The 19,049-nt window shown below is 37.0% G+C and overlaps 1 protein-coding gene across 2 annotated transcripts in view; it reads right to left on the bottom strand.

Annotated features, from left to right (window-relative positions):
• Positions 1–19,049, bottom strand: part of LOC112046731 (sodium channel protein 60E) — a 260,429-nt gene that overhangs the window by 129,880 nt on the left and 111,500 nt on the right. For both annotated transcript variants that reach the window (XM_052887629.1, XM_052887630.1), the window contains exon 2: positions 12,976–13,498. In XM_052887629.1, the coding sequence (XP_052743589.1) occupies positions 12,976–13,431 (456 nt within the window). In that variant the 5' untranslated portion in view covers positions 13,432–13,498. The remainder of the gene's footprint in view (positions 1–12,975; positions 13,499–19,049) is intronic.

Genomic DNA, 19,049 nt, shown 5'->3' with positions numbered 1-19,049 from the left:
TTTGTTAATTAAATATTATTAATTTATTCTTCAAAGCGGCCTATCCGTTTGACCTGAAACATATAGTTAAAATACGAGTAGTTTACAATATTTTCAACAAGGTATTTATTTCGTTTTTTTAAGAAGTTAAATAATCTTATAAGATATTTAATAATATATATAACTATCATATATTCTACGGTATAGGTAAATAATTGTTCAAAGTTGTTGGCATTAGCAACAGCCTTAATAAACCATGATCGAGCTCAATATAGGTTCAATAGTGTGTAAAAGTACGTCGAAACGCTTCGCTTTGACTCTGCGCTAATGCAAATGGAGCGTTAATTTCGCCTTGAAGACACTTCATTTAAATTAGTACAAGATCCGGTATAAGAAATATATACCCTCATCTGTTATTTAATTCTGTTACGAAATAAATTTTGACAATATTAATTAACTTTATTAGTAATACTGGCTGTTGGATTTGTCTAAAAAAAAACAAACGCTGGTGTGCGCACTTCGTTATCTGTGCAAAAATGACAAGCGTATCAAAATATCATCCGGAGAACAAAGCAAATATGCAAATTCGTTTTCAGAAAGTGTGTTAAAAGTGTGTTTCCTCGCAAATGTGTTATAATACGTCGTATGACATACGTGCGCTTTGATAATTACAGCCTCTGCTTCCTTACTATAGCTCTCGAGCTGCAATATCGCCTCTGATGTAAATTTCAACTTACAGCACTTATATCATAATCTACTATTACTATACCCTCATCAGTTATATAATCGTCTAATATGTCAAAAAAAGGAAAGCTCATTTTATGCTTAATTTAACAGTTATATAATCGTCTAATATGTCAAATAATTGATGATTTCCTAGATTTTATATGAAAAATGTGTTTGGCCGCAATTTAACTAGGCAACCTAATTGCAATGTGTTGTGAACATTATGTATTATTTATTTCGTAGCACTAGTGAATAACAAATGAGAGTATATATTTCTAACGCCGGATCTTAGACCAAAGGAAGACAACATGACGATATAGAACCGTTCATTCAGAAACTCTAAATATTGAGTCTGTTCATTATTGAGATAAGAGAGAAAAAGTTATTGTTAAACATATAACTTTGTATAGATATTAAAAATATTTAATACTAATTCTATAGTTAAAGCTAGAATTATATATTTTAAATAAAGACGGGATAAGTACTTTTTTTTGGGACGAAAGGTAACATGACTACTTTACGTGCTTTTCTGTACTGAAGATTCAAGATGATTTGAAAATCACTGGCATATTCACTATTTTGGTCTTTGTTCACACAACCTATTAAAATAAACATCAAATCAATTGACCTGTGTGATATCCACTAGGAGACACCGGATGACATATGTCAAAGATAGTGAATTAGTCTGCAAATCGGACATAACAGTAACAATTTATTTTTATAGCATAAATTAGTTTCAACTACCTACCTAAATAACAAAAATAATTATTTTTTTAAATGCTATTCTTGTTAAAAAAGGTTTAACTTAACAAAAAAAAAATCCATATCTACGAAGTCTCTGATTACTATTGGCAATAATGGTCGTTAGGCTGAAATATCGCAATGGGCATTAGCAATCTATTAAGAAAAGCTTTTTTCCCTAGCAATCTGTTACGCTCCCCAGTTTCCTTCACCGCGGGAAGTAAATAATCGCAAATTAAGCTTCATTTATAACAAAACAACAGTTTCTCGGAATACGAGGGAGGTTTTAATACAGATTAGTACCTACCCACCTTTTAACTTTGTGAAAAATTTTTCTTGGCAAATTTGTTTTTTTTTTTACAGGTGTTCAGTTTCATAAGCGAGAGTTCGTAGAGCTACAATGATTTTCGCTACAGAAAATGAGGTTTTTTAAATGTCACCCGGACTTGGATCCCAACAAGTCACAGGAGCATCGGGACCGGCCCTTCAAGCCAAATTTCGGTCCGGCCCGAGTCTTTCGGGAAACCCCTGTAAAGTGTCGTTATATCAATATTCTTTATTTGAATCTTCTGACAGTCAGAGTCTTGCACAAACGCCGATTCAAAAGATCGATTCAAATGAAGTTACTGCACGTTTTTGCTTTTGGAGGCCTATTCTGTAATGATGTTTTGTATAACTCGCAAGTGCGAGTTTCGAATACACCTCTATCTCTCTCAGTCTAACATGACACTGTAGACAGAGACCGATAGATGCGAGTTCGAAGCTCGTGTGAGCTTCGAGCGACAGTGTCTTCGAAGCAATAAAAATACCGTTACAGAATAGCCTCCCGATACATAGATAAAATTGGTAATCTACAATATTTTAATTTAAGAAAAATAAATAAAGATAAAAGTAAAAAACCTTTTAAAACAAAAATTAAGCAGGACAGTTAATTAGTTGCTATATATTACCTGCATTGAAATAGTGTAGGAGAAAATAGAAAAAAAACGTTTATGATTCCCCTTTGTGGTAATTATTTGTCAAAGGATCAGATCGTCGGCAGGATCGATCATGATCACTCCATTCGCGATGATCCATCATTCGGGAAACAATATACGATTAAAGTATTTGCCTCACATTAGATTGATTGTCTCACCGATTATTGACCCATGTTTTTACAAACGCCAAGGGACCAGGCTTAACATATACGAGGTTAACCGAAACGTGACATGTGAAAATTAAATCAGTAATTAATAAGTACGAGTAATATTGATTAATTTATTTATTTAACTAACTTTATTGCAACAGACATATATATAAACATAAAATCTTAGAACTAAGGATAAAATGCAGTGTAAGAGGCGATTTAACTAATAGTGATCTCTTTCAGGTTATCTAACTTGAAGGAGCATAGAAAGATAGTTTGTTGGTTTGGTTATTTGTTTCGATTTTTAGCTTATAGCTCATCATTATCATTATTAATAGCCTAACAGACAAAAGTAAATCCTGCTTTGCAAATGCTTGACAAGCTTTGAAAATGCTTGAACGCGCTAATCTCAGAAACTACTGGTCTGATTTGAAAAATTCTTTCAGTGTCAGATAACCCATTTATCGAGGAAGGCTATAAGCTATATTTTATCCCCATATTCCTACGAGAACGGAAACCACGCGGGTGAAACCACGCGGCGTCTACTAGTAAATAATAATCGTAACAAATAATAATCTAAAACATATGTGCACAAGATTTAAAGATAAAATTTACAACAGCAAAATAAACTTAGCATTTAAAAGGTTCACTAGCGAAATAAATCCATTCAGTAGCAAACAATCGTATTTGTTGTTATTTGTACACTTCCCTCGACGAGCCAAGCCACGTTTAGCTCAAACAAATTGTGAGTGCCGGCTCATCAGCATTTTCTTTGTTCTACGGAGGTACAATGCCATTACTGCCATTACAAGACAATCGACAATTTGTTCGGTAAGATTTTTCACTGAGAATAAAAAGAACTTTACTTTCACTAAACGTTGTGGAATTATATACGTAGATGTATTATAAAACAAACTTGTCCATCGTGTCTGTCTGTGAACGAAATTCGAAAACTACTTAACGGATTTCAATGCGATTTTCACCAACCAACGGAATCTTGAAGAAGGTTAAAATATATAATTTGACAAGGTTTTTTGACAATTGGATGAAGTATGACAATAACTGTTGGAAGTGGTGGAAAAAGTCAAGCCGCCTAGACATTACATTGAAAATGCTGCATAATCCCTTTAAGATATAATAAAACAATGCGTATTCCGCTTTTGTAAAAGGGTTTTAGACGGCCGAAGATGTAGGCATTTGCTAATTGTAGAATAATTAACGCGGCGTAAACAAAACATTTTGAAAATGTTTACGCAGAGTCAATTGGCTCATGTATAAGGGTTCCGTATGGGTTTGAGACTAGTTTGACCTATTCTGCAAAACAATATTAAGTATAGTACACTTTGAACGTGACTTGTCATAAGGTACGCTACTACAAAAAAAAAGAACAACCGTGCTCACATACAATCGTCAGGTATTGGCAACAGAAATAAGCAATGTGGGACTCCTCGAGCAACCCTGTTATAAGGTACTAGTCGACACCCCACGGTACCTGTAGTACCTGTCATCCGCGTAGTACCTGTACCCGTAAGAATACAGGGATAAAATATAGCCTCAGAATGAGAATGGGGAATTAGAATGGGGTTAGGCCAATAGTCCATTACGTTAGCTCTATGTGGGTAGGCAGACTTCACACACCTAGAAAATTAAGAAAACTATATGGTATGCAGGTTTCCTCACGATGTTTTCCTTCACCGTTTGAGACACGTGGTATTTAATTTCTTTAAATGCACACAACTGATAAGTTGGAGGTGCATGCCCCGGACAGGATTCGATATATATATTCGGATTCCGGAGGCAGAGGTCATATCCACTAGGCGATATCGGAGGCAAAGATCATATCACGGCTCTATATTAGTATATACTACTAAATAAAAGAACTGCGGCCTACATCGATCTCGGTAAAGTACTGACGTAGCAAAATTCAGCATGCTAGTTCCCCAGTGAAATAATGTTTGTAAACGCGGCACGTACAGCAGCGCTCGTTCATACACGAACCCTTTCCTAAACGTGGCTCACGGCTCAAGCAACTGCAAACATTTTCCCTATATTTGCAGGAAGCCCCTATTTCTTTCACACACGACTAGATAACAGAAAAAGATCAGTCGGAAAAGCCTTTAATTAAGACCCGTCTTCTAAAATGTGGAAGTATACCTTTTCTTTTTTAACCGACTTCCAAAAAGGAGGTTCGGCTGTATGTATGTTTTTTTTTGCATGTCCAACGATATTTCCGTCATTTATGGTCCGATTTTTAATTTTTTTTTTGTTTAGAAGGGTTTACTTCCAGGGTGGTCCCATTTTTTTCATGTCAGGAACTAATGATGGCATCCTGGAGAAATCGAGGAGAACTTTCGAAAATCGTAGAGACGGCTAGTGCGTTTGTTAGTGTTTCCGTAAGGTATTTTAAACCACTACAATTTTATAAAGGTACTAGCTGACGCCGCGCGGTTTCCCGTTCCTGTAGTAATATGGGGATAATATATAGCCCATAGCCTTTCTCGATAAATGGGCTATCTAACACTAAAAGAATTTTTCAAATCGAACCAGTAGTTCCTGAAATTAGCGCGTTCAATCAAACAAACAAACTCTTTAATAATATTAGTATAGATTTTATGAAGGATTCTGGAAGAACCACAGAAATTTTGTAATTTTAACGGCTTGAATTAAAACATCACTGGCTTGGCACCGCCTTTAAACTGATCTTAGGTAAGATGTCATTTTTTGCTTTTTAGTTAAGGTCAATTTTTGAGTTGGAAGTCGGTTGAATTTTTTTTATTAAAATTTTTATCTTACGTGGGGATACTTTCTCGGCACAGGGAGGCAAGCAGATAAAAAATCGGACTCTAACCTAAGCCTTGAGCTGTTCTGACTCGTCGTCTGATGACTGGGTCACGAGAACATTTCGCAAACCACCGCAACCCAGTATGTAGAGATATGTTATTAACTACCCATATTCGGCACACTTCTTAGAACAATGCGTGTTGCCAGTGATGACCTATGGTTCCAAGACTTGGTCGCTAACTATGGGCCTCTTAAGAAGGTTCATTGTCACACAGCGGGCGATAGAACGAGCTATGTTAGGAGTATCTCTGCGTGATCGAATCAGAAATGAGCAGAAGAACCAAAGTCACCGACGTAGCTCAACGAATTGCGAAGCTGAAGTGGCAATGAGCGGGGCACATAGTACGAAGAGCCGATGGATGTTGGGGTCCCAAAGTGCTGGAATAGCGACCCCGCACTAGTAAGCGCAGTGTTGGTCGACCCCCCACCAGGTGACTGACATGGACATCAAGCGAGTCGCAGGGATTCGCTGGATGCAGCTGGCTCAGTATCGTGATGTTTGGAAGTCCCTACAAAAAGCCTATGTCCTGCAGTGGACGTCCATCGGCTGGTATGATGATGATGATGATGAAATTTCTGGGTGGTTAGGATAGGCCGGGGATGGGCATTCTCCTTTACTCCCGGTACTGGAACCCAGGGAATCAAGATCCGATACCACACATTCTATCTACTTGACGACCGAGTCAGTTGGCATTACTTTGCATGATTGTAACTTAAAGCTATTTTAAAATGTCGTCTTTTAAATTCGAAGCAACAAGTTAGCCTCTAATCTGATAAGTTTGGTCCGACACTTGATTTTGCAAATATTACGTCGCGTTGTTTATGGTTCAATTGAATTATTGAAATCATAGTTGGAACATAAAGCTGAATAGTTTAATAAAAACTAATAATAAAGTTTGTTAACCTGCGTTTTCACTCACGTAGTTCCAGTTCCCCTAAAAATACTGGGATAAAATATAGCTTATGTAACTCACTGATAACGTAGCTTTCAATTGTTGTAAGAATTTTTAAATCGGAGTCGTTTCGGAATCCTTTCGTAACAAACAAAAGTAACGAAAAATCAAATCTTACCTCTTCATTAATTAGTTTATATGTGTTTATATAATTATTTCATTATAGTTATATTAGATAACATTTAAACCATACCGTTTAATCAACGTAAACTGCTAGACATTTATATTAAAGTTAGAACAACGATATTATGAAAAGTCTTACTAAAAGTAGTTAATTATAATATGCAACGATTCCGTGACTTATCTTATCTTAACAACAACGAGAATTTCCTCGTTTGATAAAAATAATGCAATTGTGAAATGGGAAATAAAATAGAAAACTCATCTAAAGTCTATCTGAAGCAACAAGTCCGTCAGCCCGTCTGGTAAGCAATTGTGCTATCGAGGGAATACGGTCATCCGATCAAAACTGAACCTGTGATGAAAACATTATGATGTTGATAAAGCTTGATTTTATATTATGAAACGTTGTTCTGGCTCATAAATTTGTTTGATACAAAAATACTAAAAATTCTATTAAAATTGGAGATGGGTTAAAATATAACTATAACGTTTACTACATATTCTCATATCTACCAATAATAATGTCCCTAACGCGTCGAAACTGAAGCAAACAAAAGTGCCAAATTGTCTTAATTTCGTTTAGTCGCATTTAGTTAGCAACGGAAGTTATTTAAATAAATAATGTAATTTATCTATAATATAATTTATATAGCCGGTTAAGCCGGATTTATATTTGTCTGACGTGTCGTGTCGTGACTCACCAGTACAGAATCGGTATCATACATTTTATATGGCAACGTTTACACTTATGTGTTGTGATATGTCGTGATGGCCTCTGATGTATACAAAATGTATAATATCGATTCTGTTCTGATGCGTCACGACCTCAGACTAAATACATAAGGACTAGTATCGCACCCACATTCACGAACAAAATTTTCTGCTATTTTCTAAGGAAAACGAGCTTAGATTTCATACATATCTTATACTAAACTAGCAGTTTTTGTTTGTTTTTTACACTTTTAAATACACAAAAAGGTATTTTTACGGAGGTTTTTAACCGACGGACACGGTTGTAAACTATGAAACATCGATTCTATAGAGACAGTGTTTATAATCGCATAAGATCGTTGATCATATACTTTGACAGAAAAATAATGTCTTGTGAGGCAGGTCTTTATCTAATTAGTCTGAGGTCACGACACAACACGTTTTTTTTATTCTTTACAGGTTAGCCCTTGACTACAATCTCACCTGATGGTAAGTGATAATGCAGTCTGAGTTGAAAGCGGGCTAACTTGTTAGGAGGAGGATGCAAATCCACACTCTTTTTGGTTTCTACACGACATGTAGCTAGTTACCACCGTGCCTTGTTACCACCCTACCAGCAAATACGTACCGCCAAGCGATTTAGCGTTCGTACCGGACGCTAAATCGCTTGGCGGTACGTATTTGCTGGTAGGGTGGTAACTAGCCACGGCCGAAGCCGTTTACTTTTCAAACTATTTACCTATTGTTGAGAATGTCGAGTTGTTATTAGTTATTTGATAAAAGTCAATAATGTTGTTACCAACACCGTGTAATGATAAACCAGACTTCGGCTAATGGGCCTTGGGCGGTATGCGGTTTAGCGGTTAGACTCAAACTATAGGGTTGGAGGCAAATATCGAATCCATTCGCCGCTGTAGCACGACAGCGCTCATTAGATGATACCGAACCCACAAATACGCCAAGCTTTAAGTAATTGATTTTACATGAAACACAATTTTGTGATTAGTCAGTAGAGTCCGGTGGGCTAACTGTAAAGTGGCTAATTGGCAAAACGCCACGGGCCTATAGGGACCCCAGGTCCTAAGGTCCTAAGTGTAGAATGATCCTAATGCTTGTTTTAATAATTTTATACTATAGATCGGTTACGTCTCTACAAAATCACCGCAAATAGTGATCCGAATAATAGGCTACACCACTGAGCGCATACATGGACAATTTTGCCTTTAATTCCATTATATATTTATGTATATATATATAGTTTATACACTTCCTGAACACACAACTTATTTAGGTATTATTGGTTTAAACAACGTTCGTTGTTGACCACAACTAGCATTAAGTTGACTATAAATTTCCTCCTTTAAGCGCCTCATTTTTCATGAGCCAGTAACATCTAACAGTATTTAATATCTATATAATAGAAAATTATGACATTTTATTTAACGCGGAGTAAAGTATGCATAGTGTTTAACGACATAAAAAGAAAAAGACATATTTTCGACAAATAGCGGCGAGGTTAAAATATAGCTCTGTCTTTCGTCCCAACGTAACGAAAGAGTATTTTTCTTTCTTTCATCTCGAGATATTTTAAGATGGGCATCTTGTGCCTATAACTTGCCAACTTCGTTCGTAACACTCATGATGGTCCGCGCAGGTCATGAGGCGCACGATTTCACACCCGCATAATGGGAGTTTCATAAACGAACTTGACAGAAGTAATCAGTACAGTAGCCAGCGACATAGCCTTCGGTGAATGTACTATAGGTCTCAAATTAATACATATTTACGTCACTTTGCAATCCCTGGAAATTAAAAGGAATCCTGTAAAATAAAACCTTTTAAAACATTCGACAGAAAGCAAACAAAAACCCCTAACGAACATATGGTTTTCATGTTATTTCATTACATTTTACGACGTCCCCTGAAACACTTGTTTGGTTCTCGAATGGTCGAATTTCTGCTGAATTGCCACTTGTCTTTCCACAACGAGAGTTTTATTAAAATCCTCGTATTCGTCGGGGCAAAAATGAAATACGAATTTATTAAAAAATACGCGACGCTTCTGTTTGAATACACCTTTTATTGAAATTCTATCGGACGCCCGCGACTTCGTCCGCGTAAAATTCAGTTTTTCACAAATCCCGCGGGAACCATGGATTTTTCCGGGATGAAAAGTGTTGTTCCAGAGTAAAATCTATTTCCTTTCCAAATTTCAGCCAAATCGCTTCAGTAGCCGCAGCGTAAAGGAGGCACAAACATACTCACACACTTTAGACACTTTCACGCTTACACACAAACTTTCGCCTTTATAATATTAGTGTGAAGAGTGATGAAATCCTATACATTCATTAATAACATGAATAGTTTAAAAAAACTAAAAAACATGCTTGATACCCATATCCTGGGGTGCATTTAATATATCCTGTCTGCCATCTTAGGCGTCCGCCATCTTGAATTTAAGTCACGTGACTATTTTTTTGTGTATTCCTGACAGCAAACCCTTTCATTTGATATCCATATCATGGGGGTGGATTTCAAACAGCCAGTCCGCCATCTTGGGGAGACCACCATATTGGATTTGTAATGACGTTTCTAAGCTAGTCATGTATTGTCATCAGAATTCAGAGCGTGTGCACAATTTCATCCTAATCGAAGACCGGGAAGTGGGTCAAATTAAGATTCCAAGATTTTCTTGACTACCATCTCATCTGATGGTAAGTGATGATGCAGTTGAACATGGAAGTGGGCTAACTGGTTAGGAGGAGGATGAACCGAAAGGCATCGTACCGAAACGCTAAATCTCTTGGCGGTACGTGTTTGCCAGTAGCGTAACTAGCCACGGCCGAAGCCTCCCACCAGTCAGATCTGGACCAATTAAGAAAATCTCAATCGGCCCAGCCGGGATAGAACCCAGGACCTCCTTCTTGTAAATTGACCGCGCATACCACTCACTGCGCCATAAAGGCCGTCGAAGGAAAAACATCGTGAGGAAACCTACATACCATAGAATTTTCTTAATTCTCTGCGTGTGTTCTATTGTCATAACCCCTCTCATTCAGCAGTGAGCCGAATATGGGTTGATTTAAGTAGTGATAGTTGCATAGTTTGACAGACTTTCTTCATGAAGTAAGGTATATCTGGCTATTGCAGACTCTCAGTTCATATATTGAAATTTTCATATTCAAATGCGCCAGCTTGACACATTTCTGCTCAAGTAAAACTATTAATGTATGCGAGACTCACCGCTGCGCTTTCCATGAGAAAGCATAGAAGCATTGAATATGCAAAAGTGACGATAAATTACGTTAATACTGTGATGAATTTTCACCGATCCGTTGAAAATACATTACTGAGTTCCCAAGTTATCTAACTAAGAAAACCTGAGTTTCTCTCGCTTGAGTAAATTTTGAAACTAATATATAAAGCTGAAGTTTGTTTTTTCACGTGATATCTGTTTTGGCTGGTGGCTTTGGCCGTGGCTAGTTACCACCCTATCGGCAAAGACATACCGCCTAGCGATATAGCGTTCCGGTACGATGCGTGTAGAAACCGAAAGGGGTATGGATTTTCATCCTCCTCCTAACCGCCGTTTTCAATTTAGACTGCATAATCACTTACCACCAGGTGAGATTGTAGTCAAGGGCTAACTTGTAAAGAATTATAAAAAAAACTACCAGACTCATTTGAAAAATTTGTTTTTACCGAAAATTGAGGTAAATTCAAGAAAGTCTACTTCTAAGTGTGTTAAAAGAGGAATGATGAATGAGAAAACAAGGTACCTGATTTGTCAAGTATTAATGACAAAGTACAAACTTTTTGTTGTTTAAAATTTTCATAACCTATGCGCTTAAACGTTAAAAGTTTGTATGAAAGATTTTCAGCTCATTTAGTTTATGATAAAAAAGAAAGAAAATTTCCTTCAAAATTATGCCACACACCGCAATATCAATTTGTTCTTCCAGGATTAATATGTTCTTCCCTGCGATGAGTTTGCCATAACCCAGAAAATGGATGCAAAGTTATCAATACTAATATTATAAAGCTGAAGAGTTTTTTTGTTTGTTTGCTTGAACACACTAATCTCAGGAACTACTGGTCCGATTTGAAAAATTCGTTCAATGTTAGATAGCCCATTTATCGAAGAAGGCTATATTTAATCCCCGTATACCTACGGGAACGGGAACCACGCGGTTAAACCGCGCGGCGTCAACTAGTAACTTAGTAAAAACCATTTCTTAATAAACAGAAGTTGCAACAATAAAGAACATATTCCTACATGAAATTCTTGTTATTGCCCATTGTAGTCGCGTACACAGCGTCCGTAAACTACTAAAGTTTCCACTTTACGGCTGCCGGTCAAGAATTACGATTCATGTGGTTAATATTTAAATAAAATAACCATTGAACTACACATGAGAGCAAAGATATCGAGCCACCTGCATTTTCTTTAATATATGTATTTTTGGTATATGTAATATAGAATATAAAAAGCTGAAACCGGTATGTGGCGCAAGAATATTGTACCTGTAATATAGTCTAGGTACCCCAAATTAATTGTTAGTGATGTAACTTAGCTTATATTTGTTTTTTTTTTATTTTATGGTAAATACTCATCATCATCTCCTTACCCTTATCCCATTTAAGTGGGGTTGGAAATTTATGGTAAATACTATAAATATTTTTTGCAATGTAACAGAATTATTAGAAACGACTACATATAGTTACCGAATTTGATGACATAATGTACTTAAAATTCGTGAACGTTGTGAAAATCTATAATTAGCTAAGCATTCATTTACTTTATTAATGTACATAATTACAAGCATGGACTTAATGTGTTAGCAGTTGATTTTCCTCAATAAATAATAATAATAAATCAATCAATCAATCAATTTATTTCTTTGCAGATACATGCATTATATATATACAAGTGGTCGGTAGATGTAGATGGTAAATGTATCTTGCCAATTTATCTTATAATAATAGAATGCCTATATGTCGGAGAGTTTTTATGTTACTTTGACCGTGTAAGCAAGCGTTATCTTTAGCATTTTCTGTTCTGTGGTGTTGTGTCCTACCATGTGGTGGCCATAGAGTCGAAGTGCATTTTTTATTTCACCGCGGCTAGTTGCCTTAACTGTTTACAGAAGGGCAAGCTCATTTTTAGCAAAAAGGATTGCATTGGTTGTCCAACGCAGAAATGCAGCCAGTAGGTATTGCAAGTGAGCGTAATTTGTTTAACAAGGATAATTTTCTAATTAGATAAATATTTTTTTGGTATTTCTAAGCAATTTTGATTAAAAATTAGATTTACATACTTTAAATAGCTCAATGGTAAGAGCGGTTGGACTCATCACCATGGTGGTTCGATCCCCGCCCCGTTGGTCTATTGTTGTACCCACTCCTAATACAGTCTTTCCCGACCTTAAGTTAATGAAAATAAATTTGAATACTCGTAATAATCTAAGAACAATTAGATATGGTTAATATGTTTTATATAACATTTTATATAAAACATATTAACCATATCTAATAACAGACCATACATAATTTAAAATAAGTTATGAAATGACATGCGTTTTCTACCTTCATTTTTAATGTCTTTGTTGGTAAACAGTACTCATCGAAAAAGGCTGTAGTTATAGTAAGAGGCGACGCGACGGCACAAACTTCTGTGTGTTGACATGTTGAGTTACCTACATTTTAAATCCTTGCTGACATGTTGAGTTACCTACATTTTAACTGTATGAACTGTAAGCATGCAGTTAAACTCACCTCATCGTATATAAAATTGTCGATCTCCTCGAGCGGGCGTCCGTACAGCTTGGGCGGGAAGGGTTCGAACTTCCTCGGCAAGCGCGCGCCGTCCTCCACACTGAGCCGCCGCCGAGGCATGAACCCAAACTCCCGCACGAGCTGCGCGCCCCGCGAACCGGCGCGTTTGGCGGATTCGCGCGTGAACGGCGTGACGGCGGCCCGCGGCTCGCCGTCACGCGCGGGCTCCGCGAACGTGACATCGAGAGCGATTCGCAGCTCGTCGCGTTTCGGACGCTCGGGGGAAGCTAGCGCGTCGCGCGACTGCGACGCTACGAGCGGCGCCGCAGCCTCCGGGTGCGTGACCTCGAGCGTTCGCACGATTTCGCCGAGCAGCCGCGAGCCGTCTATCTCCTCCCCGGGCGAATGGAGCGGCGCCGGCGGCGGGAACGACAGCCGCCTCTCGTCCTCCTCCATGCTACGCCGCCATCGCCCCGCCCGGCACTATTTTCGGACCGGTGACGACATTTTCGCGTAACACTGCCTGTAACAAATACAAACTATCATTGGTACTGTGGTTAGATAATTCGACTATTGTTATCGCCGCGTTGCAATGGTACGGACAGCTTCAGTGTGCTCGTGGCGTTCGAGCCGTCTACATTTCTTGTTAGCTAATTCTTTATGGGTTACTTGGGATAGGCGGGGAGAGTGACTTGAGTGGAAAAGGGCAGTGTTAGTTAACAGTCAAAGGCGCCTTTAACCCTACACTCAACGTTCACAAGTGCGTGACTTCACTCAATGTCATTCTCTGCCATTCTAGGGTCTTATTTTGGTTACAGTTTGATCAGTACTCAGTGGTGCTTTTAGTACACGACTGAAGGAAATTTTACACTTCTTTAGCTGTCCTTCTCAACGATTACCTGTCGACCTGTCGATAGCAAATTAAGGCACGTTATTTGTGAGTATCATAGGCTGTATTTTATCCCCATATTTTCTCGGGAACTACGTGAGTAAGACATCGGGACGTCGACTAGCTTATACTGTGTTTGCTATTTACACTTTTTGCCACCGAGGTTCAAAAACGGAAAGTCTTTATTTTAATAATAATAATAAATAATGATAAAAACCAAATTTTTATTACACCAAAAACAAAATAACTAAATTTTACAAAACAAATTAAGTGAAAATACAAACAATGGTGTAACGACAGCCTTATCTCTAAACTGATGTCTTCCAGGAAACCGTTAATTAAAATATTGACCGTAACTGGAAACTTTATATTGAGAGTAGCATTTCCGTTTCCGTCGATTTCATACCAGTTTTCGTACTTTTATTGACGTCACGTCGGGCTATGTGGCGCCACCTGGCGGTGTCGGGCTCGGGAAGTTTCGTAAATCGCTGAGCGCGACTTTAGCTCATTGGCGTTTTGTTTACCGTCGAAGCAACATCTTGCAATCAGTTGGTACCCGACATTGCAAGATAAAGTGTAATAAGTGAAGTGAATTCGCTGTGAGTACTTTATATTTTATTACGTTGTAATTATTACGTTGTAACATACAACGTTAATGTAATTAACGTTAAATTATGTAAAAATTTCAAATTTCATTTGAAAATAGTACGTGATCATTATTTTAACGGTTTTTCCGTTCGGATCACTACTTCATGTGTTTGAAAGTCTTGCTTTTTTGCAAATGTTTTCGTACTTGCATGTAATAATATTTTCTTTGTAGTGATTTTTCAACAGTTAAAATAGTATTAAAGTGGCGGGGCCCAGCGGGCTTCCTAAAAATGTGAACTCGGAAACCAAAGTGAACGTTCTAGCAATAGACTGTTGTCTAACATATATACTGCAAAACGAACGCGTGGCCAGTGGCTTTCGTTTCAGAGGAGTACATAAATTACGAATGCTCGAATACAAGTTAGACAAAGAGTTTTTGGAAGTTACTCAAACATATTGTTACTTCAATTCAAACCGGCATTGAAAAAAGGTTCACAAATCCCGCCAGAATTTAGCACAGGAATTTTGATTGGATGTAAATTACTGACCTTATAAATCGCCACCCCACGCAGGGGCAAGGCGTAGACACTGTTAACGTCGCTGGACACATTTGCAGTCAAATATAGGTCTAATAGATTACCGCCCCTCGCGGGGGCAAGGTATACACAGTTTTTTTTAACGTTCCTGGACGTATTTGCAAAACCAACTTACTGAGTAAGGTATAGAAAGTTTAAATATTCCTAGACGTATTTGCACAGTCAAATACCGGACTAATAGATTACCGCCCCTCATGGGGACGAGGTTATAGAAAGTGTTAACATTCCTAGACGTATTTCCAGTCAAATACTGAGGATCGCCGCCTCTCGCATGGGCAAGGCACAAATAGTGTTGAAATTTCATCACGTAGAACACACAACACGGAATATACATACAATGCGCAAACGCTCATGCACAGCCATGCTTGCATGATAATTACAACCCACCCTCGCGGGGTGTTTATCTCTTTATAGAAATTATTCAAATACCGGTGTCCTTGATCGCCACCGTCACGGGCGTATGCATGAAGAGTAATGTTCCATCGCGTGGAACATACAACACGGAATATACATATCTGTAATGCGCACACGTTCATGCACAGCCTTGCTTGCATGATCAATACAATCCACCCTCCCGGGTGTTTATCAACGATGTATGGATACGAATATCTTATCTATCTATATAAATTATTCAAATACCCTTGTCGATGTCGTGTGTGTGTGATCGCCACCCCTCGCGAGGGTAATGCATGAAAAATGTTAAGATTCCATCGCTTGGAACGCTTGCGCAGCCTTGCTTGTATGATCATTATAATCCACTCTCGCAGGGTGTTTATCAGCAATGTACAAGAAACTAATGTCCTAAAGCCCTTGCAGGCTGACTCACTATCTTTTACGTTTGCTAGTTGACATATACAAAATTGAGTTTCTATGTAAAAATGTCATTTATTGCTTACTCGTGAATATCCCACAGTAGGTAAATGACATTTTTCCAATTGATATAGGTTGATAATAAAGACCAAAATAGTGAATAGGCCAACTAGATTTGTAACCAATGGGTGAATTAATTACTTTGTAACAATGGCGTAAAAATCTGATGAATGAAAGCGTCAGATTAAAACATCATGTACATTTTGGTATAGAGGTTAAAGGCAGGAAACTTATTTTTCCGAATACATCAAAGTTTTCTAAAGGTATTACTGGATGTATACAGTTTATTATTTGCAAAATTTATAACCATACTCCAGGTTTCATAAAACTTAGAAACAAACGAAAAGGTAAAACATATTATGATACCCTCCGTCACCTAGCAAATGTAGAAAAACGCATAAGCGGTAACATATAAATTTCTATTAAAACAAAGGATTCTAAATGAATCCTTTTTCAGGGGCTCGAGGCCCATCAAGGGTATTATGTATGCTTTAAAGTTTAATGCATCCAGAAAACATAAAGTATTTTGAGATAGACTTCATTTCAAGCGGTCTTTTTAGCCATCTTTTTCACCACCTTTTTCAATGGGAGAAAATGGTGGCACCAGAAACGTACAGAGGTTAATCTGAGGTTATCTCCTACCGTTCTCTCGAATAACCTCGTGTTTTTCTTAATCTATATGGAATATCGTTCCACACTCCTGTTTTGGAAGAAATATCAACAATTGTCTACTTAATGAAATACAAAGGATCATAAAAGCACCATGCTCTGTTGCTAATACTGAAGCCGGACCAATATTTAACCTCATTTCCACTTGCTAAATACGCACAGCATCAAAAACTCAGTTTGAAGAATAGACACAAGCCTACTTGCATGTGTATGTAATAAAATCCCAAAGGTGCTTCCTACGTTTTGTATACAGGGAATTGTTGGACATTACTTCCTTGTCATTTGAACTATGCATGTCTCATTCTCAAATACTTTCTCAATGCTATCGAATTCGCAGCATGTTTTGTAAGAGATATGTAGAATTAAGAATAGACAATTTTATCATTTACTAAGAAAATAATACGAAGCGTAGATGTAGACTATATCGAAAACTTGCCCGTTACCATTGAATGAATGAATGACCTTGTTTAATATAATCAGACTGCTAGCTACCTACTTCACTGACACCCTCAGCCAGTGTTTTTGTTAGTAGCAGATGCCTTTGACCACGCTTGGGCAGCGTTACTAAACATTCACCCTCTGAGGTATTCATGGTCACGAGAGGAATAGGTACTGCATTCCAATAAAAAGGAAATGTATGTCATACTACTCGTATATGTCCCTAGAATCAAACTCACCTCCTAAGCAACATTCAATTGACAAAATGACTGCCGTTACATATTACGGAGGAAAAGAGAAATGAGTTTAAATATAGAATATAACAGTTAAAATTGCAAGATCTTTGTCTAGTAACCTTAATTAGACTATCACTAAGTTCACAACAGTACACAATAGTATACGCGGCAGGAACAACAAGCATGCAAATCACTTGTTATACAACATCGCCATCTTCCATACTTGGCGCTTTCATTACTGTAGCATAGAAAAAGTGATTGTGAAATAGGGTATGTCGGTGACTGATCTATTCTGATCTGACTCATTAAATAAGGTACACGTAGTCCATGATTACTTGTACATATCCCGAGATGTAACTTACGCTCAAGTTGTTTTATACGATGTGTACAGTGTGTATAGGGAATTTCCCACTTGCTTTATGGTATCGCCACCACTTACACTGATTCTCAGAGAATCATCAGAATCGGTTGACAGGAATATATTTAATAGCCTTGATAAGAGTAAGTCTTATGTCATTTGGATCTCAGATTCCGAGTGCTAGCAGTACCGATAATTCTATAGAATGAAGACAAATTTATTATAATCACGACAACGGACTTAGCAGTTACAAAACTGTTAGAGGGAGTCTTCAAGAAATATGGGAAAACCTGAAATTATTTTTAATTTCCTGTCAAAACTTAAAAATCGGCTTGTGTAGTGTTTGTCTAAAAGTAAAAGTTTTAGTACATTATATAACCTAATGTCTAAGAACTGACTCAGTTTTAGTTTCTAGAATCTTCAAGTAACCTACTTAAGAGATCAATAACTTTGTAAAGTATATCCTTAAATTCATACCAAATTGTTAAGAAAGCCTAAAAATTCCATGCCACCAGTTTGGAATGTAAGTAACTTCTTAATAAGTTATTTTTTCAATAGTTATATTTTTGTGGGTACAATCTGAAAGGCGTGTATATGACCTAACATTACTTATTATAGGGATAACATAGTATAAAATCTGATGATTTTATTCAATTTTGGCCGCAATTTGGCTCAAAAACCGATAGAAGTATTTACTCTGGCTGGAAATTATTTGTAAATAAAATAATCACTATCATAATTTTTCTTTAGGAAATAATAAGTCTATTTCATTATTAAATGAAATAACTATCCACTACGACTAAATGCAGCAAGAATTAATATTAATTTCTTTGTAATAAATTTTTTAAAAAACCGCCTCGCATATGGTTATAGCAGAATGAGTAAAGACGTCACGTAAGAAATCTTCATAACGACTATATCGGTCAGCAGTGTTTTTCCTAAATAATTTAGTGTGAATATCAATTATATGATGAAATCCCTAAAATTAAAAGTATTGAACTCCAATCTAAAAAATGTATGGTATGTTTTTAGTTCATTGATTTATTTTTGAATGTGCTGAGAGTTGGAGTCGCGAGATGAACGAAAACACGTTAAGCACTACTAACTGTTCTATTTATTAATATTTGTAAAATATAGTAAATGGCTTATGACATATAATGACACTTGAATGTCAAAGAGTTGACAGTTTGAATAAATAATATCCACAGACAATAGATACTTATTACTGGCTACCATTGTACCGTAGACATGTATTTTTGCTACATTCCAACAAAATGGAATATTGTATTATGCACAGACACAGTAAGTCAAACTTCGTTAGTAGCTTGTTCTCTAAATAAAGCCTAATCGAATTAGAGATAATATTGTTATAAAAAGTTTTATTTTAATAATCACATTGGCGAAATAATACCATAATGTGGCGTCACCAG

The sequence above is a fragment of the Bicyclus anynana genome, chromosome 20 (assembly GCF_947172395.1).
Source record: "Bicyclus anynana chromosome 20, ilBicAnyn1.1, whole genome shotgun sequence".
Taxonomy (NCBI): Eukaryota; Metazoa; Arthropoda; class Insecta; order Lepidoptera; family Nymphalidae; genus Bicyclus; species Bicyclus anynana.
This window is presented reverse-complemented; position numbering and strand designations above follow the sequence as displayed.